Raw genomic sequence first — 25,840 nt, 5'->3', positions numbered from 1 at the left:
CCAGCTCACTGTTACTGAGAAGTGTTATGCTTGAATTCGGGACCCCCAAAAGACCACCAGAGACCAAGATCAATGTAAACAGCAAAGAGGTGTTTATTGCGAGCTAGCTCGGTCCTCCACACGCACACAGCAACTGGTGACGCTGAGAGGCCCCGAGACCAGGGTTTGTAGCAGTTTTATACATTCTTTGGAGAAGGCAGGGACCCCCACATACATCATAGCATCTCTTAGCAAATCATCACACACCACGGGAAAATCAAATAACAACTGTAAAACCTGATTAGCACATTCACTGGTGGGAACAAGTTGGGTAGGGGTGATTGGTTACTACAAGAGGGGGATTCTTTTGAACTGATTGGCTTAAGCCAAAAGGGGTGTACGTGCTAAACTACATGGTTTCCCAACACGTTATCAACCACCATAAACTACTGGGAGGGTCATCTGGCATCCCAGGTATTTCCCTGTCTCATGCTGATTGATGGCTGCTAGGGGGTTGCTGTGGGTCCTCACCTAGCCTGACTGAGTCAGGGACACCTGGTGCAGCAGATCTTTCCTGTTATTTGTAGATAAACAACTTAGCAGGGTGGGAATGTACCTAGGAGTGCTCTGTGGGTCTTTTCAAGGACAAAGGTGATGTCTCTTCCTTGGACAGACTTTGCTCTGAGGTAGAGGCTGGTTTTTCAGAAGCAAATGCTTATTTTGAGGGCAGCTAGCACATATTTTACTCATAACTATTGGCAGATGGCTGTGGATCCCTTCTGTTCCTAAGAATCACATCAGGACTAACGGCACTATGCATTTTCCATTACTGTAGCTAATCCTAACAAAGACTCTGTGCATTGTTATTAATAGGTAAAGAACAGACATAGAGAAGTCAAGTGGCTTGGGCTGAATCACATCGCAAAGTTACAACTCCAAGCTCCTGTTATAGGGACAAAGGAGGCAAGGCACGGAAGATAGCAGGAAACAGTTTTATTTAGCTGCAGCCAGGTTCAGAGGGTACAGCCTTTGCTGTAATCGATCAATCCCCTGAACCCCGAGTTCAGGGAGTTTCAGAGTTTTATATCCAGCATGTAAGGGGAGGGGCTCTGAAGTTCACAGTCTGCAGAAGTTCACATAAAAGCAGCTTTTTCTTTCACTGTTATGGGCATGTTAACTCTTCAAGGACAACACCTGAGAAGGGGAGAGCTTCTTCTCTTCTTTCTAGCCTCCCCCTGCCAGCTGTTACCATGGAGCCCATTTGTAACTTATCTTAAAAATGTAGACATCTCTGTGAAGCCCAGCTCAAGGCCAGAGGCCTTGTTTGTACATTTCTTCAAAGTACTATACTGGATACGTTTATGAAAAACTAGTAAGGGGGTGTCCAGCACCTGGAGTGCTAGTATCTTCTCAGCCAGTGGCCAAGTAAACAGGGCAACATGAAAATAGGAAGTTTATCTACAATGGACTCTTTTGCTGACAGTCCTAAAATCAGCCATGGTGAAGAGGGCTTTTCTGTGGAGAAAGGGGGTGCCACTTCACTCCCGGGGACTAACCTCGCCTTGGGCTCTGTTCTACACACCTGGAAGTTCCACAGATTTGCTCCTTTTTGTACTTTTGGCAACGGACTCCCTGGCTAACCAAGTGGGTCAGACTTGTCTTGCAGAGAAGTGAAGCAAATATTCCTTTGCCATCTTTCTGTTTCTACTGGTTGGTAGGAGACCAGAGTGACCTCTAGTTGAAGAGTGACCTTGGGCACATCTGTGAAAGTCTCTGGACTCTCAACTTGCTTCTCAGCAAAGTTGAGAGAAGAATTATTGATGTCCCTCCCCTAGAGAAACTGAGGATAAGGAAGGAAGAGATGGATTGGTGTATAGCGCTCTAATCTACTCTGCATCATCCTTTATACAAGTGGACACCACACCTAGCTAAGCACCATGATCATGTGAGGATCCATTAACAGTACAAATTCCATGGCTGAGAAGGTAGCTTGGTGATATAGTGCTTGCCTATCATGTGCAAAGCCTGAGTTTGATTGCACTGAAAAAAAAATTCTGAGGCTAAGAACTAGCATACTTGCTTGAAATTCTCCCCCTTTCTCCAAGCCACCTAGCTCCCAATGTATTAGGAAAACCCCTTGAATTGAGCAGCAGCTACTTAAATACCCTCTCACCTAACTTAAAGTCACCTTCGCTATAAGCTGGGAAGCATCACAGATGGTTGACTTTGAGTACTTCCTTGGACACACTATTCTTTCAATTTTGGCACTTATCACATAGTGTCTGTTATTTTTATCTGTTTCAAAGCTTTGCCTTTTGTTTACTCAATGAGCTACTGGAGGATAAAGACTGTGCTATATCTTTCTATTGTTGTTCCACAAATATCAGCTCCATTAGTACACAGTGTATGTTCAATGAACATATGTTGAATTGATGGAAATCTTGTAGGTGCAATATCTAAAATAATTTCTTACTTATTTGGAGGGATGTTCTGCGTGCTTTGGAGGCTTTTGATTACATGGGGGAAAAACTAAACAAAGTGATGAGCCCTAGCTTCCAATCCTGGCCATGTCACAAACTCCCTTTGCAACATGCAGCAAGTCACTAGCCTTCTCTGGCACTGAGTTGCCTCATCTGTGAAACCTGGACTACTGAGTAAACTTTCTGTTAGTGCTAGATTTGGGTTACATTCTATGGCAAGGGGCAGTCTTTTTTCCTACGTGAATTTTTTAATGCCCATGATACCTTTTTTTTCCGGTAAGGACTACAAATTGATTCCAGTTTATGAAATGAGAAACTGAAATAGAGAGCAAGTGCATGCTTTGGGAAAGTTTCCATGGAGAGAGGGAGAGAGAAAGAGAGAGAGAGAGAGAGAGAGAGAGAGAGAGAGAGAGAGAGAGAGAGAGAGATAGGTTGCTCACTCCTCACCCCCAAGTCTCTGGTTTTAACTGGACTCTTCCATCCCAGAATTGTTTAGTGTATGAGACTGTCAGCCATTTATTATATGCACACCCACTATCTCAAATGTGGGTGTGCATATAATCCAGCTAAAATGTACCTAGGGAAAAGGTACATTTTAGCTGGATTTCCTCTCTGCATACTACTAGCCAGGGCCAGAATGTTCACTGCCATGTAAAGTAAGATCAGTTCAAACACTGTCCTCTGAGGAGGAGATGAAGGACAGACATACCAGTCCTTGCCTTCATGGAGCATCTAGTTTACATGGGAAGCCAGTAGAAGAATGTGTGGGGAAAAGAAATGCTACCCTCTGTGAGGGATGACCTGGGAGCTAAGTGCTGCTTTAACATGTCTCCAGTACCAAGAGTAGTGTCTGGTCCATAGATGATGCTCACCAAATGTATGAAAGTAGGCGAAAATTTCCATGACTTTCAAACTTTTCATTTCAAAGGGAAAAATCTCTTCTTAATGAGATTATACCTGGAAGCTCACTACATGAAATGAATGCAATACTGCCCTAGTTGAGGAGAGTTAAGGTTGAGTCCTTCCTGCTCTCTCCTCTGGGCACCAAAGAGGTTTTTCAGAGCCCAATTGAAAAATTATTGCTGTGTAGAAAGTGGAAATAAGGGGTAACTCATCTCTAGCTCCTTCTTCCAGGTTCACCTTAGCCACCCACGGTCTTAACAAAAATAAATGGAAGTTTAAGGAATCTGGGCTTCTAAGGAATATTTGCATCTAAAGAAAAGATGCCAATCTCTCCTCTGTCCTTCCTCCAGGGGCTCCAATTAGTTAAGAGCAGAAAGGAGGAATTTTTGAGTAACACTTCAGAGTTGGTCACAAATGTTTATCAAGGTAATGTTTGTTTAACTTAAGTAAAGTGGTCAAGTTTTCTAGAATTCAATAGAAACTTACTTGGTGTGCCCCTACAGACAGTCCTGATTACAATATAACATCAAACTCCCTGTGGAATCTGGTCAGTGAGTAGGTGGTGCTACCTTTGGCACCAGCATACCCTTCATTTCCCTGACAGCTATTAACATTCCTGACTAAGTTCATGGTCAGTCTCTTACATATACAGCTGCCAAGAGAGGCTGTCTGGAGAACACATCTCTTCTCCATGACTGTGGGACTGTGACCTTCTGCTTGACCTGTCCTTTTTGTTTCCCCATTCATCAACAGGGCAAGGAGGGTGGTCAATACAAGAGGTGCTCACTTGTCAAGGTGGTCCAGAAAGCAAGGTATATCACAGATCTGCACCTGGACGACGGTTTGGATAACATTGGTTTTTGAAGACATGTCAAAAGAATAAATCGCTCAAGTTTTTTTTTTTAATCATTATCTCATGGCCCTTCAATTTAAATCTCTTTATCTGCCCCACAGACTGTCCCTCCTACAGGTGCCTGAGTGTTAGGGATCCCATTTGACAGCAAGGAAAACTGAGGGGTGAAAGGAGATCCTCAGTCAGACAGCAAGTCACCAGAAGCTCCATCTTTTCCTTGACTGCCTGGCATAGTCACCTTGTCCACCTTTTCTTGGCCCTTGACTGATTGCCCTATCCTCAAAATCTAGCTCAGGCTTGACCCTGGCTAAGAGGACAGCCTTCCAGCTACTGCTGCCCTTCCACAACTGCTGCTAACTGTAACCCTGAATCCCAGCACCACCCACAGCTTCTGGTCTAATCATTTGTGCTTAAGAAGTTAAGTTAGCATCCTGAAATCTGGTTTCGGGATCAAAACCACTCAAGGTTAGGGCTGGAAGGTACCTTGGAGATTAAGAAAAACTAAGACTGAGAGGATTTGCCAAAGGTCTCATAGTAAGTTATGAAAAAAAAAAACAGAGCTTCAAGCCAAAATTTCTCCTGTTCCTCATATCTTCCTGGCTATATTCTGAGCCCCTCTGTTTTCTCTGATCTCTTCTTTTGTCTATGCACTACTTCCCCTTTCCCTTCTGTCCCTCTATTCATGTCTTACCAGAGAGAGGCTCTAGAGCTCCCTGTGCAGTATCTGTTCTCTGGAACCTTGGTGTTGACTCATGGTGGGATTAATCACACAAAGAGGTGCAGAGCCCTACGGAGTCTGCTGTCCTCAGCTCTGAAATATTATTTAATCCCGACTAAATCATCCCTAACTTTTGTTCAGAACTGAAAATGACGGCTCCCAGAGTTTAGGTGATATGCCCAAGGTCAGCCAGATAGGAAATGGACACCTCGGGAGCCCCTGAGGCGGCACTCTGCTCCAACTCCTGCTCCTGGTGTTGCCAAGGATCAGCAGGCTCTGAAGGCCGGCTGAGCCACAGCCCAGGTCTTGCCTCCCAGCTTGGAGCAGCGTGACTGACTTTTGGAAATGCGTTATTCCTTTAGGTCTCCAAGCCTATCTGCTCATTCGTGCGTGTGGCTCCCGTCTGAAATGTCGGGGTTGGTCGGGAGACAAAGCGTGTGCAGTTGGCTACCACTCAGTACTTTTGGAGGTGTGCTTGGTACCTGCGGGGCCCCCTAGGCATTGTGAGGCAGGCCCTGCGGCTTGTGCCCAGCCCTACCTCTGCTATACAGCCCGACACTGTGACGTGCTCAGGAGCGCCCAGGAGCCATGAACCTGGAGGCCGCCTGGCCGCTCCAGGATTCACACTCTGCCGAGTTAGCGCTCGGGGCTTGAGTCTTCTGCCTGCCGTTCTCCCAGGACCCCAAAGTACCCACCGAACTCAGCAGGCCATTCTAGCGGCCGCGCCCATCCGGCCAGTAATTCCGGGGGCCCGGTGCTTCTCCAGAGAGGCATCCGACCCCCGTCCCCAGCGCTGGTTCTGGCGTTTGGGGACAAAGAGGTGAGAAGGGCTGGTGGGGTGCCTCTTCTGGGGTGCAAGCCAGCAAGCACATCTCCGAGCGTCCCTCACTGCCCAGAGAGCGCTGCCCAACTTCTGTATCCGCCGGACACGCTGCTCCAAGTCGCTCCCAGCACCGAAGACCAAGTGCCCTCGGGAAACTGCACTCACCACCTTGAGGGAGTCCCCTGAGAAAGGCAAGGAGCTCTGGTGGGTCTTCTAGGGATCTCCGGCAGAGGCCCCAGGGTGGGGGGTGGGGGTGCTTCGCCGATACGCCTCCCTACTACCCACGTCCCTTCAGAGACAGCAGCCGATGGCCCAGTAGGGAGCATTTTCCACGTCCTAGAAGACCCCGAGGACCGCGCCTGGAGGTACCTGCTCTCCACGAATGGACCGGGCGGGGGTGAGCGGTAGTGAGCGCCTGGCAGAGGGAACCTGTTTGCTGGCCAGTTTGGAGGTAGGATGGGGTGGGGTTTGGAGATGGAGAAGCTTGAGAGAAGAAGTTGGGTTCCTCTCCCCCTTCCAAAAGAAGCCAAGTTGCAAGTGGGAAATTAGGCAGAGTGTAAACACAAACAACCTCAAAAAGAAGCCAAGAAAAGCGAAGCCAAAAGAAGCAAGCGCAACACTGTTACAAAACTGTCTGGTTTTGTAACAATTTCCCCGCTGCCGGCCAATGAGCAGCGTGGTGAGGAGTCACGTGGTACCGTTTTATATAACACTTTGCTGAGACAAGACAGTTATTAGGCGGCGCGGGGCGGCCGGCATGGAGCTGGCGGAGAAGCGGCAGGGGCCGGTGCGTGGTGGCACCGCGGCAGTGGCAGTCTCAGTTCTTTCCAGGCGCGACTCCTTGCTCCGTATTCCTGGTCCCTAGACGCCTCTTCCCCGCGCGGTCCTTCTCCGTATGGATTCATTTCAGAGTGAACAGATGTTGAGCTTGCCCGCCGAGCTGGGCAGCAGCAACTTAGAGCAGGCGGAGCCGGTGGATCGGGCAGCATCAGCTGCCGGAGTAGACACCGGTCCCCAACCGGAGGAGGCTACAGAGAGTCCTGAACCTCTACCGACGCGGGAGCCAGAGCAAGAGCAGACTCCTAGGAACTCGACGCTCCAGGAGTGCAAAGTCCTGCTCACACAGGCGGACGCCTTGGCGTCAGGGGGGCGCCTCCGGGAAGCTCTCGAGGTGTACAGACAGCTCTCCGAGCGGCAGCTGCTGGTGGCCGAGCAGCTGGAGCAGCTGGCGCGCTGCCTGGCCAAAAGCATCCCGCAAGATGAGGCACTGGTGCCGGCGCCCTCGGCGAGTAGCGCGACAAGCTGCACTGTGGCGGCGGAAGAGGCAGGGGCGGCAGCGGCCACCGAGGTGTGGGACGGCTTTAAGTGCCGGAAGTGTCATGGATTTCTGTCAGACCCCGTGTCCTTGTCGTGCGGCCACACCTTTTGTAAACTGTGTCTGGAACGTGGGCGGGCAGCCGATCGCCGCTGTGCGCTGTGCGGGGTCAAGCTTTCCACGTTGATGATGGCCTCTGGACGGGCGCGTGGGGCCCGGAGGGCTGGACAGCAGGCGCCGTCGCCGCTACGGGTCAACGTGGTGCTCAGCGGCCTCCTGGGCAAGTTGTTCCCGGGCCCTGCACGGGCATCGAAACTCCGGCACGAGGGCAACCGGCTGTACCGTGAGCGCCAGGTGGAGGCGGCGTTGCTGAAGTACAATGAGGCAGTTAGGCTGGGTGAGTCCACCGCGCCATTGGGGCCCCGGCGAGGGCGAGGGCTTGGTCACGACGCGAGGGGGCGGGAGAATGAGCCCAGCAGCGAGATGGGAGAAGGACCAGGGCAGAGGAGCGTGCCGGGGACAATGGGATGGACTGCTGCCTGTGTGCAGGATGGAGATTTCTGGGACTTTAAAAAATTCTTTTAGCTTTCTTTAGCTATGCCTCTGTCTGTTGCTTTTTTGTCTCTTTCTGTGTCTTTTGTATGCTTTTGTGTTTCTGAGTCTCTGTTTCTGTCTGTATCACCCTGTTCTTTTTTCCTCGTCTCTTTGAATCTTTGTCATTCGTTTCTGTCTTGCTCAATGTCACCATCTCTATTTCTCTCTCGCCTTCTCCCTCTCCCTTTGCACGCCTGAGCTCTTTCTTACACCTGCCCGCACCTTCCCTGCCAGGAGGGGAACTTCGCACCCTTCCCACACTCGCGCCAGGTCCTCCCGGCTCTTGTCAGCCGGAGAAGTCAGGTCGGCGCCTGCGTCTGCGGCTCCCGCCTCTGGGAGTTGTCCCTTCCGGGGCCGCGGCTCCCTGTGGGGTGGGTCCGGCCTGGAATTAGGTCAGGAGAGCACTGGTTGCATAAGGGCCGCGAGCGGCCCGGGCCGGGCAGCCCCTCCTCCGCGCGGGCGGGCGGGATTGTGTAACGGCTGAGGTAACCGAAGTGGGCCATGCTCGCCTCGGAAACCATCCCGCGAGCGTGTGCGGGGGGAGGGGGAGCGCTCGCGCCCCGCTGCCCTGTGACTCATTGTCACCGCTTCCTATCACACGATCCTTGGCTGAAATAGACGCACCCCCCACCCCCCACGGCCGCGGTAGCGGCCAGCCAGCAGCCTGCACCGGCACCTCGAACCCCTTTAACCACACCAGCCCAGAGGGCGACGGGACCAGGCTATGCTTGGTGATCCCCAGGGAAACGGGCTGGCTGTGAAGAGGCACGCCTCTGTCCCGTTTTCCGGAGCTGCCTGAGGTTAGGTGGGCTTTGCAGCTTCAAGGGCAACGTGGCAGTCCCACACCTTGAGCTGGACTAGGGCATCCGAGTTCTTTCGGGGACATGCTTTGCTCCAGTGATTCTGATTCCACGAGTCTGAACCCAGGAAGTGACCGCTGAGCTGCTGGCCGGTATTGCCTAGTTTGGGCAGGCTGCCAGCCGCTCTGCCGGCGGGGCGCGGTGCCTGGCGAAGAATGTCGGGGAGGAGGCCGGGTAGACCGGGGCTCTGGGATCCAAGGATGCCCTGGGCAGGACTCTGATGGGTGGAGGAGGGAGTGGGCTGGAGTCTCCACATGTTGAATCTCCACTAAAGCATGCAACAGGTAATTCGAGCACGGAAAGGAACAAGGGCTGAACATGCAAAAGCTGGTGGTCCATGGAAAGGGAGATCCCAGCCCCCAACATCACAAGCAAGTTTGTGTCCAGGCAAGGCAAATTGTGAGTCGCCACTAGGCTGTCCTGTGCTGCACAACAGGAGGGACAGAAAAGACTGAACTCTTTGCTGATGTAATAAGGGCATGTAATGGGCACCCAAGCATACTTCTGGGAAAATCCATAAAGTCTGTTGCCGGTAGCAGAAGCTGGAGAGCTTGGGGAAGAATTGGGCAACGTGAATGAAACAGGTGGAGGTGACTTAAGTACAGATCTGGGAGGTAGGTTCCATTCCTTTCAGTCTTTCCCTAAGGGGCCAGAAGGAAAGCCTCTTCCAGCTCCCTGGCTGCACTGTTGCTGCTACCACTTTCCCTTGGAGGGTCTTTCCTATACCTTTGCTAATTCCCTCAGAGCAGTCTGGGGGAAAAAAATTCAATATCCTCTTCACCCTTCTGAGAGGAAGCTACAGAGGTTAGCTTTGTTTTGGAGATGGCCAGTGTCTTATTATTCTAAATACTGAACTTCTCTACAGAAAAAGGAATCTGATCCCACCCCAGCTTTGAAGTATAGTCAGTTAGCCATGATTCTGTCCAACTGAGTGCATGATCTTGAGTGAAGCCTTCCCCCCTGGCCTTGATTTCCCACAAGAATGGGTCAGTTGAGCCAGATGATCTCTAAAAGCCTGTTCAGCCCTGGCATCTAGTGATTCAAAGCATTGGTAAGACACAGCTTCACCTTATTTCCAGAAGCCTTGCCTAGGTTCATTCACATTTGACATCTGTAATGGGAGGAAGAGATTTTATAAACACATTTCCATTTTCCTGGGCTTTGAAGTTAGAGATGCTGCTAATGTCAGTCATCCCACCTAGAAGACCCACAGGGACTTGTCTTGCTGAAAGTCAGGACAGGGGTCACATCTGGCCACATCCCCGTTTTCTCCCTGGTTTGATCCCTTGGTGATGATACCTCACTCAGAAGGGAGGCTGTCAGGCACTCACTGTGTATAGCCATGAAACAGGATTTCCTCTAGGTCAAAGTTTATAATGCAACATAAACATCACAAAACCTCTAAAGAACACCTTGAGAGAGGGGGGCGAATTGCTTCTTTGAAGTTGGGGAAGCTCTGACACAGTGGCCAGCAATGTAGCAGGAAGATAATAGGACTGAAAATAGAGCTTAACCCTTTTGATACCCAGTAGAAACATTCTAGATAACTTGTCATTTGTTCAAGATCCACCCTCTTACAAGACTTATGTTTGTGCTGGAGGCTCTTAACGAGGGCTTTTTTTCTCTCATTTTGGCAGCTCCAAATGATCATTTGCTCTACAGCAACCGTTCTCAAATTTATTTCACCTTGGAGTCTCATGAGGATGCACTGCATGATGCAGAAATAGCATGTAAGCTTCGCCCAATGGGTTTTAAGGTGAGTGTGGGACTGGGAAGATAAAAAAGGGTTGAATTGGGGCTGGGGCTGGGGCTGGGGCTCAGCAGTAGCACACTTGCCTGGCATGTGTGAGGCACTGGGTTCGATTCTCAGCACCACATATAAATAAATAAATAAATACATACATACATAAATAAAAATAAAGATCTATCAACAAGTTTTTTTAAAAAAGGGTTGAATTGTATATAGGAATTGTGAGGAAGGGCTGCCTCCCTGGGGCTCAAGCAGAAGAGGGAGAAAGCTTCCCAAAGGAGCTGGGGGGGAGGGCGCATCCCTTGGCAAAGGGTGATTCAAGTCTCCAAGGGAACTGGATTCTTCTCTCATTCTGTCTTCAATTGGTGACCTGCAGAACAGTCTGAGCTTTGAGACTTTCCATAATATGGAATCGGGAGCCAGACTACCTGGGTTTATGTCTCAGCTCTGTTAATTTTACTACTTGTGTGTCTTTGGGCAAATTACTTAAATTTTCTGTGTCTCATCTCCCCATCTATAAAACACAGGTATTCAAAGCACCAACTAAATAAGGCTGTTGTGAGGATTATGTGAGCTTATATAGAGAAGATACTTAGAAGAATGTCTGGCGTGTAGCATTATATAAATTTTCTATCACCCCCACCACTATCATCATCCTCATTTTCTAGGGACAGTAGAAAGAGGAGTGTGAGAGAAGTCTTGCTGAAATGGCCCTCCTGAACTTCTACTGATAGGCTTCTCAGCAGTTTAGTTTTCTTTGAAGAGATACACTCACACATTGGTTGTGCCATTTTGAATCTTTAATATAGTAGGTCAATTTGCATCCCCAAGCTTCCCCCACATGGGAGGGGTGGGAAGAAAGACAGGCTAGGCATCTCTCAGGATGTCAGGATACAAAGTGTCACTTTCTATATCTCTGCCTGACCTCATACCAACCTCTACATGTCAATATTTTGTTTAGAAGATTATATTTGAGCTTAGGCTCTACCACTGCAAGCTAAGTGACCATGGGGAAGTGGCTTCACTCTCTGAATGTCCTTATTTGTAGAAACAGAGCTATTGTTATCTGCCCGGATTGCCTCATTGTATAATGATCAAAGGTGACCATGGTCAAGAGAACATTCTGCAAGCTAGAAAGCTTTCTGTGTTTTTGGTGTAGTGCTCTTTCTGAACAACTCCAGGATTGGGAAACCAGTTTATCTGAATCTGAGACCATGATGCCTTATCGAAACCTCATGGGACAAGATGTGTCTAGAATCAAGAATGTTTCTGATTGTGGAAAGGTCAGGCATTAGGTAATATCCTCAATGAGCTCTGGACAGAGTCCAAATCACACTAATTAAAATACTATCTCTTCAGCAAATTGCATGAGAGTTCAAACTTAAGTAAGACAAGTACTTTAAAGCACTTTACATATATTCAAGTCAAGTTTTGTCACCTAATGAATTTTTGGTGTCAAGCTTATGAAAGTGCTGGATTATCAGAAGCTTTTGGATCTAGAAACATTGTGGACCTGTATACACTGCTGTTACTATCAGGATGAATCTCAGGTTCATATCATGAATGGGTCAATATGTTCTCTTTCCCCAAGGAATATATTTACAGTTACAAGTCAGCAGTTTAAATGAAAGAGGCTTCAGGGGGCGTTCAGTCCTCCTAGTGGTAGAAGTCAGGGAGCTGCCTGAGGATAAGAGGACTTTTCTTAACAACTTTTCCCACTCCCACGCTAAGCCTAGGACCTAGGGTTAAGGGCCGATAATCATGGTGGGAAGCTGGATCAAGAAGCACATTTTGGCTAGGCATGGTGGCATGCACCTGTAGTCTCAGTGACTTGAGGCTGAGGCAAAAGGACTGCAAGCTCAAGACCAGCCTCAACAACTTAGTGAGACCCTGTCTCAATATAAAATATAAAAAGAGCTGGGGATGTGGCTCATGGTTAAGTGCCCCTGGTACCAAAAAAAAAAAAAAACCAAAAAAAAAAAAAAAAACTCTATGGTGGGGAGGGAGAAGCACATTTTGGATGAAATGGGAAAAAGTGATTTCCCTAATGAAGGAATCATTGATGTAAATATTAAGCAGTAGATACATTTTCCTATAGTTATGGGATAAGGGGGAAGGTAATGATGAGAGAACTTATATAGTCTTGAGGGTTGAAAGAACTGATGCATATAATTCAAAACTAGCTCACAACCTGATTTGCTTATTTCCCACCATTTCTATGTAAAATGCTCCAGGGGAGAGGGCTCACCTAGCAACTCTATTTCCCTCATCCAGCCAGGCCCAGTAGCATTCAATGCACCCTGCAGGTGGTACAGCTCATGGTGGGGTAAGTTGGCTGCCCAGAGTAGGTAGAGTATATGAGTTGCTGCTTGGTCAATTAGTGCATTTCCAGAGGCCTCTCTAATTCCCTAACACCTATCACTCTAGCTGCCCTGCAGTGTCATACAAACCTTTCTTTAGAGGATCCCTGGTAAGCACAGTGGGGTAGAGCAACAGGAGAAGACATATAAGCATCCCAAATAAGCCATGGTTAGGCTTCCAGAAGGAGGTGGGGGGATGGGGAGATGGGGGGGGAGACATCCCAAGATATTTGGAGTAGGGGCCACTGCTGAAGAAGGTAGCTTCCAGTCAGCTCCTGTAGCTATGTGGAAGCATGTTAGAAGACAAGCTAGGAGACCATTTTATTCACTATCCCAAGGCACAAAGAAATGGCAGCTCTCTCCCATCCTCTTTTCTTCTTCCTCCCTCTTCCCCAGATTGTTCCTCTACTCTTTTTAGAGAGTCTCTCCCAGAGTACTTGGGCTTGGACCTTGAGAAGCCCTAAGACTTCTTTATATTTTTTTTTAAAGAGAGAGTGAGAGAGAGGGACAGAGAGAGAGAATTTTAACATTTATTTATTTTTTCTTAGTTCTTGGCGGACACAACATCTTTGTTGGTATATGGTGCTGCTGAGGATCGAACCCAGGCCGCACGCATGCTAGGCGAGCGCGCTACCGCTTGAGCCACCTCCCCAGCCCTTCTTTATATTTTTAAAAGAAGTTGTGAGGAAGTAGAAGCCAGCAGAGTTCCACGAGCAAAAACATTGGTTAAGCCTCTGGAGAGGGGAGCAGTCCATTTTGTGGGGAAAAGCATTCTGGGAACCAGAAACCACAGTTTTAGTTCCAGTGTTGCCACTCATGAACTTTGAGGTCTTGGAAAGGTCATGATCCTTCTCTTGGACCTCTTCTGAAAAATGATCAGCAAGTCTAGGAGCTCACTCAAGCCACTACTATCAACTAAGTTTCTGCTTGACAGATTAGTTCAAACGAAGGCTTGTCAGAAAGGGTCCTGAAAGCTAGGCTAATATGTGGTCAAATGGAGGTTCTGGCTATGTCTGGTTTTACTTTCCACAGTGGTGAGACAGAGAGTAGGTAATGTGGCATACCAGTTAAGAATTTAGTCAGTTCCAGGTTCAAACCCTAATTCCACAATTTACTGGATGTGTTACTTTGGGCAAGTCAGTTTTCTGGGACTCAGTTTTTTCTTCTTGTTCAGAAAAGTTGCCCAAGTTATATGATTTTTTAAAAAGTTATTTTGAAACTTAACACAATAGTGACTGCTCAGTAAGTACTCAGTGACTGATCTGAATAGTAGTAACAATCTGCTATGGGGTATTGAATGCTAATGTGTACCTACCTATATCAGTAGGATGGTAATAAGTGCTATGTATTCTTCCAGGCACACTTCAGAAAAGCGCAAGCCTTAGCCACCTTAGGCAAGGTGGAGGAAGCACTGAGAGAATTTCTCTACTGTGTATCACTAGATGGAAAGAACAAGAGAGCAAGAGCTGAAGCCCAAAGGGTGAGTTGGAAGTTGGAAGGACATCAGATCCAGCTGTCCAGGCAACCCCCACTACTCTGTGTCCTCTAGGGTGGGGAATGAGGGTTCAGCCCTCTCTGCCTCCAGGGGTGACAAGGATGTGGTTCTTTGGATTTATTGGACAGGAAGGAGACACGAGTGTCAATTGATTGTCAGAAACACTGTTTTCCTTGTGTGTTTGGTCAGATTGTGCAGTTCCTGCATTTTCATTGGAGTCTTCGAGAAATGTTTCTTTAACTGAGGGTCTGGATTGTTAGTGGGATCTAAAACCAAACATGTTAACCTGGCATGGGAGGCTAACTGAGGATGTTCTGGCTGTTGAAGAGAGATGTGAGGTGTGGGGCTGCCTGCAGCTGTGGTACTTTTCTGTGGTTGAATGTGGTTTCACCAGCCATGTAGGAAAGCCAGCTCCTGGGAAGGAGAATTCCAACGGTCATCTTCTTTGTTACAAATTAAACAAATCATCTCAAAAACACAAGTCAAAGACCATTATAATATGATCCAAATAGCCATTCCAATTCTTGGGTCCTAGGAGAATGTGGTTGCTATGAAAATTTATATGAAGCCAGGAGTGGTGGCACAGGCCTGTAAGCTCAGCAATTCAGAAAGCTGAGGCAAGAAGATCACAAGTTCAAAGCCAGCCTCAGCAACTTAGTGAGGCCCTGAGCAAGTTTTTGAGTCCCTGTCTCGAAAAAAAAAAAAAAAAGGGCTGGGAATGTGGCCCAGTGGTGATGTCTCCGTGGGTTCATTCCCTGGTTACCCTCTCCCCAATAATTATATGAAATACTGAAAGCATGATTGAAGGGTCAAACATCCTCAGTTCATATAGTTTGTTGTTTATTGTTCTGCAACTTACTCTTCTGGTGTCTGTCTAACTGGCCTGGAGGTTTGACACTAAAAGTGGCCATCCCTGTTCTCTGGTGTCCTGCCCACTACTTACCACAAGGCCACAAGCACTTCTATCCCTGTGTAGTTTGGGAGAGCGGTGGATGAAGAAAGTGAGCAAAAGATAAATCTGGTGTCTCAAGTCTCCAGAAAGAAAGTTTTAGAAAAAAATGTTAAACTTGGCAGAAGCTGGGTTCTGGATTTTCTGCCACTAAAGGAGAAATTCCTGTCTGGGTTGTTTCTTTGACCTGGTTTGGGTATATGCACAAGGTTTTCTTGAGAGGAGCATGGGTCAGGACAAATTGCTCCAAGTTGTGGAACCTTCCTCAAATATTAATTGTAGTCCACAATGTGAGTTCTAACATTTCTTGAGCATTTGCTATACATCATGCAATGCTAGGTGCCTTATTCAGAAGATTTAATTGGATCTCCAGCTTTCCTATGAAGGTAGGCACTGTTGTTTATCCTCCTATGGTGAGACAGATTTGAAAGCTGAGGCTTGGTTTCTTTCCTGAGGTCACCCAGCTAGTGACTGGTGGGGAAATATTCAGAAGCAACTTGGTCTGCTTCCAAGCCTACCCTCTTAGCAACTTCAACATCTTGCCATACCGGGAGGACATGTCCATGTCCAGAGTCTTAGCACTTACATGTGGGGCTGGGCCTAGAGTAGCAATGGAACTCTTCATTTCTGGGATAGACAAAGGCAGTTAGAAGAGGCTTTGACTTTAGGGACAGAGTATGCAAAGGTAAAGAGGCAGGTCTTGGACTCAAAAGGAATAGTTCTTTTTTGTTTGTTTGTTTTTATCTCTGCTTGTCCAACTGGGTGTTGGCAGGAGGGGTTCTAGAATTGTCAGTTGAAATGACCTCTCTCTAGTTAGGTGTCATTTTGACACCTGCTTAATGGGATGAGAGGGAAGGCATTGAGAAAAGCTCTAGAAACCCAAAGAGGCTTTAATCCACAGCATTGGTCCTCAAGGAATTTAGTCTTATGTTTGTTAATATGAATGCCAAACAATAAAAGTGAGCATATGCCTGAGAGAGTGCTATATAGTTCTGAAGGTAGTGTGAGAATTTAGAGGTGAATGTCCACTGAATGTGATGAGGCTATGGCAGCCATTTACAAACACAGGAGAGGCATCAACTGTGCTTATTCATTGAATTGTCTCAGTTTCAAGGCTAAACATTTGACAAAAATGGGTATTCTTCATTTGACATTAGAAAGCTGCCTGAGAATTCATAGTTCTGCATTTCTTTTTAGTATTTGTTTTTAGCTCAGATTCTTAATTTCTTTCCTTCTTGACCCCCTTCCTAAAGTTAAAACTGAGTGGAATTGACTTTCACTTGTGGAATTATTATATTATTCTCACTGAGAGTTGAACACAACTTTTTGTTTTCCAAAGCCAATGAGAAGGCCTAGAGAGAGATATTAGGTAGTAAAGTGAAGGGAACTGCCACTGTTATTTCTTTTCTTGTTTCCTTTGATCTCTTCCCTTGGCTTCTTTTCCCTCTTGCTACCCTCTGCCCTTTCATCCTTGTGCCTTGGGATGCTATGTGGCTTATACTGAAGAACATCATGTTCTTTTGGAAGAATTCCAGGGAGACTGCCTCAAAAGTAGGTTGGTCTTGTTGGGCCACTCAGTAGGGTTTCCGAGAGCCAACATTGGCTCCTATGGAGGAGAGGCCTCTGAAAGCTAACATTTATAGCACTGGGTACTGCGAGAACCTCTATCTCACTCCTTTGCCAACTTACACCTGGAGAGTGGGTTTTCCAGAGGTGGAAGGAAACATAGGGATCTGTCTGAGGACTTTGGGCCTGCATGCTAGGCTTCTCCTTGGGCACTTGTATGGATAGGTACCTTAATTCAATTCCATCTAGTGTGATGAGCATTTAGTGGACATCTGTTCTGTGCCCTCCAGAACCCGACCATTTTTCCCTCCCACGAGAAAAAAAAAAGACATATCTGTGATACAATTCCAGGACAACATAAGATGTTAGAGTTTAAGATATTGTATCATGGTGTCAGAGAGAGCATTAAAGGATAGGAGAGGGACAGGAGAGATCAGAGATGGGAGTAGTGAGGGGTGGCAGCATTTGAGCTGAGCTCTGAAGATTGAGCATGATATGGCTTCATGGTACATGCTAGTCTCTGAGGGAACAGTTTCAGGAAGAAACTGCTGGGGACCAGCAAGAGAATAAATTGGACTTTGGTGTTCTTCAAATTCATTTATCTATTAATATCCTATGGAGGGCTGGGGATGTGGCTCAAGCGGTAGCGCGCTTGCCTGGCATGCGTGCAGCCCGGGTTCGATCCTCAGCACCACATACCAACAAAGATGTTGTGTCCGCCGAGAACTGAAAAATAAATATTAAATTCTCTCTCTCTCTCTCTCTCTCTCTCTCTCTCTCTCTCTCTCTCTCTCTCTCTATCTCTTAAAAAAAATACCCTATGGAGCCTAAATAAGGGTGTGGGATGTTCTCTAATAGGTTTCCAAACACTCCAGGGGCAGCGAGATGTTAAACATTTGAGTATGTTTTAGAAGGCCAGTGACCTGTGCTCCTTGTGTTACATATAATATAATATGTATGTATGAACCATATATATATTTTATATATATATATTTTTATAAAAACGTGGATGGTCAATGGTGCAGTTTTCATGTGAATAAACATCTTTGGTTTCCAGTCCTTTCTGGTTCTTCTCACTCTACACTCCCAGTGTATCCAATTGCAATGAAAACCATCAGTAGACTGGAACCTGCCTGCCCTGTGTACTTGAACTTAAGATGACATTTTCTGGAAAGTGAAGGCCAGAATGAAGGAGTAGCTAGAAGAAGGAGGAAGAAGGAGGAGGAAATTTGGGTTCTGCTTTTCTAACATTTCACTGCTCAGTCCCTCAGCTCTGAAGCAATTAAAGACCCAGGGGTGATAGGGAGGGGAGGAGGAAGCAAGATGGGTAGAATGAGAAAAGAAACAGCAAAGAACCTAGGAGACAGTTGTAGATTTCTACCCATGGAGGTGTTATAGATGTGACTCCAGGTTCTCCAACTGAGATTTCTCCCGACTTCACCTGTCTTTCTCTTTCTTCCCAGATGTTTTTTTTTTTAATCACTCTGTAGATATTTCTGCAGAATAGTAGCATCAGAGGAGTGGCTCTTAATCTTGGCTAAGTAACAGAGGCATCTGCAGTGCCTTTTCAAAATTTGGGTTCCTGGGCCACACTTTAGACCTGGGGGTGACAGGAGTGAAACTAGGAACCTGACTTTTTCATAAGCTCCTCAGTTGATTCTGATGCACAATGAAGTGAGGACTCCTGTCCTTGTGTGTCCAGATACTGGTCCAGGGCTTCCTCCCAGGAGTTTTGCCCTGAAAGTTGTGTCCCCTGTCCGTCCCTACTCCTTTCCCCTTCACCTGAGCACCTATAGAGACTTAAGTAGTGAAGTCTTCTGTTTTATGTCACAGCTTCTCTTTAGTTTCTTTTCACCATCATTTCCGGGGGATTCTCAGGAACATTCTCCCGATATCCTGAAGCTGTTGGCACCTCACCCTAGATTAAAGGAACAAGTAGAGTCAATGGCTACTGAAGGCACCAGAAATATTCTACAGGTAAAACTCAATTCGCCCAGCTTGCTTGTGATGCTTCATTTGGCTGTTTTGTGGGCAAACATGGGGAGTGAGCCCTACCTCTCCTATTTTGATTCCTGACAAAGAAGAAATGGAATCAGTAGTGGCTGTGTTCTTTATTAAGAATTTTTCTTCTTAAAGATAAGCTATGAATTTCAGTCATGGTCCCAAAGTTTGTTTACTTATCACATTTATTTTTATAGTTCTCCGTCAGATCCAGCCAAGAGAGAGATTTGATACAATTACAAAGGGATTGGCCCACTTCCCTTGGAACCATACAATCAGGGCGGGCATATTAGCTGCAGTTTGGGGGTAGAGTCTGGGAAGAGGGCTTCACTACCCCTCCTTTGCCTGCTTTTAGTTTGTTCAAACTGCTGGCCTTTGAGTACCAGCTGAGATCCTTGTGCAAGGACAACTCCATTTGATTCCCAAATGAAGGTAATTCCATATTTTCCTGTACTATAACTTACCATATTAGTAGCCTTCTATTACATATTTGTAGCAGAGAAGAACAAAGAGATTTGGGAAGACTATTGAGTTGAAGATCTTGGGAGGAAGATAGGCATTTGCGTCTTCCTTTGAAAATAAGGGAACAAAACACAGAAAGATGGGCTTCAGGCACTAGATTTCCTAAAAGAGGATAATTGAGCAATGCTGGAGTTCAGACATCCAGACTCAAAGGCAGACTTTAGTACTGAATACCTGGGAACTTTGGGGATCAGTTTTCCCTCCATTTGTGTCCAGTATTCTTCACCTGTATTTCAACCCTGCAGACTTTAGTACTGAATATCTGGGAACTTTGGGGATCAGTTTTCCCTCCATTTGTGTCCAGGTATTCAGTACTCAAAGGCAGACTTTAGTACTGAATACCTGGGAACTTTGGGGATCAGTTTTCCCTCCATTTGTGTCCAGTATTCTTCACCTGTATTTCCCATTCTGCCCCTGCTCTAGAAAAGGAATAAAATGCAAGTGTGCCTGACTTTTTTAATATAAAAGCAGAGCTTAGAGTATCTCCTGAAATGAGAGAGCCCCCAAGGGTCATTATTACATGATTGGGAATGCTAATACTGAGCCCAAGTAGAGGTACTTGTACTTGCAGCTCAATCTGAAATGAAGAGAAATAGCATCCCTAGCTTTCCAACATGAGCTGACTGAAGAACAGGGATTGGATTTCCACCCAGACTTTGCTGTGCAAGGCAGGATACTCCTATGTGGACAATGCCTTGGACTCATGGAAAGTCAAGGTTGTAGAATTGCTATCATGCTGGAAAATCTTAAACTCCCCAGGTTAGAGACTAAGGAAGCCTACATCCTTTTCCTCCTCATTTCATTTTCTCTCAACTATGTGCTCCCCTTTTCATGTGTCTACCAGTTTTTTTCGTAGAGGTTGGAGGGGAATAAGAAAATGGGCATTTTGACTTGTGGTCTATGGATTTAGATCTCCAGGTAAATCTGCATAAACATGCTGTCATAAGATGTATTTCTAGATCCATTTTCAGATATACCTCTCCTGAACTAAAAATAATTTTGAAAGACCGGGTTGATTATTTTGCTAAATGATTTTGTCTCTTTCAGATTTTTCACCCAAAACCTAATAAAAGGAATAGGGTATTCCTTGTTCATTTGATCAGTATAACATAGAGCTCAAGAGCTTTGAACATGGCATGAACAGACCTGGGCCAGAGCCTTATCAAAAGTCCTTTTGGAGCTGGGTTTGGAGGGTTGCAGATGGCTTGGAATGGCGGTGAGGGTAAGAGGAAGTACTGATAGGATATACTCTTAACTTCATGCCTTGGTTTCCTAAAGTGGTTACTAAGGAAAGATTTGGATAGGATAAGGAAGTGGGACTTCCCTGGCATTCCCCTCCCTTCGATATCATCCAGGGAACCACTTCTCCTACATGCCTTTCCTCTTGCAGTAAGGAAGTTCCTAACTCCACCCCAGCTGGGCATGCCTTTGTCACAGATGCCACAGATGCTGTATGAATAGGAAATGGGGAAAGCCTATGACTCTCCCTCCCTCACTTGAGCTATGTGTCCATTAAGTGATCAGGTATGAGGATCAGGGTTTATAAAGTTTTCTCTTTGTCCTCTCTGGGTAAAAATACCAGAGGACATTATTGGTCCTAAAAAGATTCTTATATTTGACTCTTACTTCATCTAGGGAAATCTAGAGCTCCCACATTGTTCTAGTCAAGAGGAAGCAGTAGCCAGGGGAGATGCCAGCAGTTTGATGAATGCAGCTCAAGTTAAGGTGAATAGTCAGCAAGACAACATGAAAGACAAAGAAGAAAAGGAGGAGAAGTGGAATGCTGCCTCTCCAGATGCTGCCTCTGTCAAGACTGGCAAATGCCAGGAAAAGAAAAGGAAACATTGCCAAATTGAACCCCAAGAAGACGCAGAGGTGCCTAATAAAGTCTCAAAACAAGGTACTGACTCTACTCTGGAAGAAAATAGATTGGAGGAGATGATTTGGCTCACTGATACATGCAAGTTAACATCCATTTTGGGGGTTCCCTGGGCTCTGGGTAGGTGGCCCAACTCTGACATTTACGAGCTGTATGAACTCAGGGCTTGTTGTGAGGTTTCTGTGAGATCACACATGGAGCCTAGTACACTCTTAAGTGCTCAATTATAGTTATGGAAATTCAAGTCATAAAGTCAAGCAAAGTATAAGCAGTGACATCCCAGGCCCTTGACCATAGCCATTCCTTCTAGGTCAACCTCTCCCCACACCCATCCCTGTTCCAAGAATGTAGGATGGAAGAAGTATGAGCAGGCCTTACCAAATTTTGTTCCCCCAGATAGCATCTGAGAAGCAGCAGCTACAGCTTGATATCTTTTCATAAGATGTTGGCAGTGCCAAGATATTCAGCCCCAGCTTTGAAGGCCTGACTCAGCCCATAGAGTTGCTGCTGCTGCTGCAGTTGAGTTAGGTGCTCATTGTATTTGAATGACATCTCCAGGGCTGCCGGATAGTCTCTGACTTGCACTTCTCTTTTTATGGGGGCTGCTGTCAACCTATGAGCACCTGTTTTCAGGCATCCCATTTGCAATGGCCTGAGCCATCAGGGAGGTGGTGAGAGTGGCAAATATAAAAATGATTTTTTTGGTCTCAAAAGTACTGTTTGTGAAATTAAATTTGGTCTAGTTCTGACTTACTGCTTTCTACATCATAGATCCTCCTACTGATCAGGGGGCCAAGCCTGATCTCAGTATTCCACTTGTATCTTTTGACGCATCTGACCTTGAATGCTCCCTGTGTATGAGGTAGGTGATGTTTACTATCACTTACTGCCTGATTGTTCCTCCTCTGTGATGTCTGTACCTTTCTGTTAGTGATCTACTGCTTGGTTGGTTAGCACATAAAGAAACTGTTATAATGAAATAGAAATCACAGCATTGTCATGGGCCAGCTTGTGTCCCCTATTTACAGATTGCTTTCCCTGCATCCTTGACTCCTGATTTGGAAATATCTGAAGAGTGGAAAGGGAATAGCCTACTCAGAGGTCACAAACTGATGAACTGCACATTGAATATACCTTTGGTTTGTCTCTCATGGGGATTGTTTTTGTTAAATGTGAATGTCTTGAGACAGGACATACACTTTCTAGTTGTTTCATGGTCCTCACTGCCCCTACTATCTTATTTGCATTATTTTCCTGGCCCCTGTGGTGTTTAAGTTTGTGACCCAGGAGCTAATTAGAACTATTGGATCAAGAACTGAAAACTCAAGGGTTGATGTCAATGCCACATGCCTATTCTTTGGAAGCCAAATAGAGGGCTTAACTAGCTTGTGTTTTATCCTACACCATGAACAATAGTAGATGTAAAATACTTGGTTCCCCTCCAATTAGTGCCACATCATTTCTACTTTCTGAGACCCTTGGAGAGGCAAATTAGCCACATGTTACCCTCCCCTACTACAAAAAAAAAATAGAAAGATGCTTTGATCCTGGTCTATGTAATCACGTATGATTTTTGAAAATTACTTTCATTTATTTTATTTCACAACTGTAAGTTAGTGGCTAAGAAAAGGGGCTCCAAAGCCAGGGTTTGAATTCTGTTTTTTTAAAAACATTTATTTATTTTTAGTTGTAGTTGCACACAATACCTTTTTTTATATGTGGTGCTGAGGATCGATCCCAGGGTCTCACACATGCTAGGCGAGTGCTCCACCACCGAGCCATAACACCAGCCCCTGAATCCTGGTTTTGCCCACCTAACAGACTTTTTCCTGGGGTGAATGACATTCTCTGCCACTGTTTCCTCATCAGTAAAATAGAGAACAATAGTAGCAATCCCATGGAGTTGTCATGATTAATTGAAAAAAAACCTATTTAATACTTAGAATAGTGCCTGGCATACAGTAAGTACTCATTATGTGTTAGCTATTTTTTCCTCCTAGACCAGAAGTTCTTAATATTAGGACCATGGATTGCTGGAGAGGTTCTGTTTATGGATTCTAACAGATTCTATGAATTCACTAAAGTTGTACAAAGAGTTTTGTTTGTGTATATGTGTGTGTGCATGTTTCCATTACAAAGGTCCACAGCTTCTAGTTTGAGACATGTCTGTTTTCCAAAATAGCATTGAATGGGGATATTTAGATAAAACCTATTGGGGGGGTAACTAGCAATTGAACTCAGGGACACTCAACCATGAACCACACCCCCAGCCCATTTTTGTATTTTATTTAGAGACAGGGTCTCACAGAGTTGCTTAGCACCTCGCTGTTGCTAAGGCTGGCTTTGAACTCAAGATCCTCCCTAGCCAATAGGATTACAGGCATGTGCCACTGCACCAGGCTACACAAAACCTTTTTTAAAGATGACTGATGCAGGAGAAGAGGTGTCAAGAAGAGCCCTCACTGGCAGAGACTCCTCATGTGTTTTCTTGCCCTTTATAGACACACATGCCTCTCCTATCAATAACATGTATTTGCATTCTGAACAACTTTTCTTGTAGAATGAATAAGAATAAGGCATCCATTACTTGAAATGTAAACTTTTTCTTTCTCCTAAAAATTTTTTAAGTGGGGCTGAAGTATATAGAGTGCCTACCTAGCATTCACAAGGCCACATGCACAAGGCCCCAGGCTCAAAACAAAACAAAAAAAAAAACCTAACAAAAAACAACTGAACAGATAAAGAAATAAATAAGACTTTAGAAGTGACAATTTCTCCTCATCTTGGGCAGACTTCATAATGAACAGTTCAGCAGATGGAATGTAGAAGCAGTCACCGCAAACTGTGCGTATACGGTCAGGAATTTATTTAGATGGAGTGGGCTAGGATGGGACGGACTATACAGCCAGCTCCCTTTCACCAATTCCCCCCAACCCCTCACAACAGGGTAGCAGGTAGATTATGCCAAAGCCAAGGTCTGAGATCCAGAAATGCTGCTTCCAAAGCAGAGAAATGGCTCCTGTGGCTATCACCACTGTGGCCCCAAGCCCATGATGTGAGCTGTGTAGTAGACTTAACTTGATTAGCTCACTCAGAGAGAACAGGTCTTTGTTGTACTTAACCTCCTTAACATGCACTCCAACATCCAGGCGACATGAAGTCAAATATACAGACCCATCCTGTTTGTGTTTTTTCTGTGGATTAAGAAATCTAAGTTTGAAGTTCTTTTGTTCCTCTTCCTCTGCTTTCTCCCTTTCATCTTGTTTGCCCCTGATCTCAACAGGGGATTTTGGAGGAGGGTGAAAAATTTGGCCCAAGAATTAAACACCAAAAGGATACGAAACACTTTTAGATTGCACACTGTGAGTTTAAAAGCCATTATTTCCCTTATCACATTCTTCTGTTCTAAGTAGAAACTTCAGCCCCAAAGCCTTTCCCTGGAGTAGCTGTTGTGCTGGCTGCTAAGGTATAGGCAGACTGTCACTGTTTTATAGTAGTAAGAAACCTGTCAAATCAAGGTTATTTTCCATCTTGAGGTTCTTAAAACTGCAGCCCTCCATGGGTAGCATGTAGTTCCTCTTTCAAGGATTGACTCTTAAGTTAGACCTCAAATGTTGACAGAGGGTATATTTCATATGCATAGTTAGCTAAGATTCTTTCAATCTTGAAAAAGTTCCTGTCTCCAACGCTCTTTATTGTTTTTCATCTGTTGTTCAATTACTATTAGATTCTGTTATTACCTTGTATTTTTGCAGAAGAATACTAGAAATAGCCTCAAACAATCATGAAATTAGACATTTATACCACCTGTGCAAGTTTCTAGAATGACATCCAGTTCCATGATTGTTGTATTGGTAGAAAGACAAGTTAGACCATGAATGCGTGTATTTTGATTCTAGAGAGAAAATCAGGAGTAGGTTTAAGTTTCACAGGAAAATGGTGGAAAGAATGAAACAGTTAACTGGCGGGGACATTAATGAGATACTAAAGTCTCTCCTTAATGAATTGGTAGAGCTCTATTGAGCTCAGTTGTCCCCAAACTCAATGTCTCAGAACTCTGACCCACAATTGTTACTATCTGAAAAGCCTCCTTTGAGATTACTGGAAACGATTACCCCAGCCATTGTGGGCCAACTCTGGGGCTGCCATGAAGCAGCACCTTTAGGGGGGTAATAAGGATATTTTGAGATATGAAGCAAGAATTTTGATATTTGAACCAGTTACCTAATGGCCCAGTGACCTCTTTGTCAATTGAAAGAAGAAGCTTTATATTTAACCTAGTTTTAGCTATTCAAGTCACTGGGTGTTAAGGAGTCAGTTCATTCTCCTTTTTCTCTCCCTCTGCCTCCCTCCCCCGCCTTCTCCTTCCCTCTTTGCTCTCATTTGGTAGCAAAAGAACACAATACAAGGATGTAACTGGTGGGAAAAGATAGCTATTTTCAGACAAGCCAAACATTTTATCCGGGTTGACATCTAACTGAAAGTATTTATTATTACTATTGTTTACTCCATCACTGTGACAATGTAAAATGCTTTCTTGTGAGAAAATCTGGCTCTACTTTGATTTATAAATGCCACATTGAGATCATTTTCTATCTTGAGGTTCTTAAAACTGCAGTCCTTAGTGGGAAGAATGCAGGGAGGCATTTGTAAATCAGTGGTAAGTCAATGGGAGAGCAATTCTAATATACAACACTATCTGTATAGATAAAGATCTTTCTTTCTCTTTTTCTTTCTAGAGAGTAGGGACGGGAGGGAGTCAGGGAAGGAGGAAAGTGTGTGTATGAGTGTAT

At 45.5% G+C, this 25,840-nt stretch overlaps 1 protein-coding gene and 1 long non-coding RNA gene across 5 annotated transcripts in view; one reads left to right on the top strand and one right to left on the bottom strand.

Annotated features, from left to right (window-relative positions):
- Nucleotides 1-957: 957 nt before the first annotated feature.
- LOC144371700 (uncharacterized) lies at nt 958-6,579 on the bottom strand. Its single transcript, XR_013431700.1, has 2 exons — nt 6,126-6,579; nt 958-5,938 (listed from the first exon to the last, which is right to left on the bottom strand). It is a non-coding gene; the product is annotated as an uncharacterized LOC144371700 (long non-coding RNA).
- Lonrf3 (LON peptidase N-terminal domain and ring finger 3) overlaps nt 6,470-25,840 on the top strand; it is a 38,977-nt gene continuing 19,606 nt past the window's right edge. The window contains exons 1-6 of one of the 4 annotated variants that reach the window (XM_013356050.4): nt 6,470-7,468; nt 10,163-10,281; nt 13,993-14,115; nt 18,479-18,622; nt 20,804-21,068; nt 21,819-21,909. In XM_013356050.4, the coding sequence (XP_013211504.1) occupies nt 6,652-7,468; nt 10,163-10,281; nt 13,993-14,115; nt 18,479-18,622; nt 20,804-21,068; nt 21,819-21,909 (1,559 nt within the window). In that variant the 5' untranslated portion in view covers nt 6,470-6,651. Of the gene's footprint in view, nt 7,469-8,974; nt 9,140-10,162; nt 10,282-13,992; nt 14,116-18,478; nt 18,623-20,803; nt 21,069-21,818; nt 21,910-25,840 lie in introns of those variants that run through there. The other 3 variants (XM_078034332.1, XM_005319385.5, XM_078034331.1) reach the window with 3 other exon arrangements.

Source organism: Ictidomys tridecemlineatus, chromosome X (genome assembly GCF_052094955.1).
Source record: "Ictidomys tridecemlineatus isolate mIctTri1 chromosome X, mIctTri1.hap1, whole genome shotgun sequence".
In the NCBI taxonomy this organism is placed as follows: domain Eukaryota; kingdom Metazoa; phylum Chordata; class Mammalia; order Rodentia; family Sciuridae; genus Ictidomys; species Ictidomys tridecemlineatus.
The sequence above is the reverse complement of the archived record's forward strand: the minus strand, read 5'-3'. Positions and strand labels throughout refer to the sequence as shown.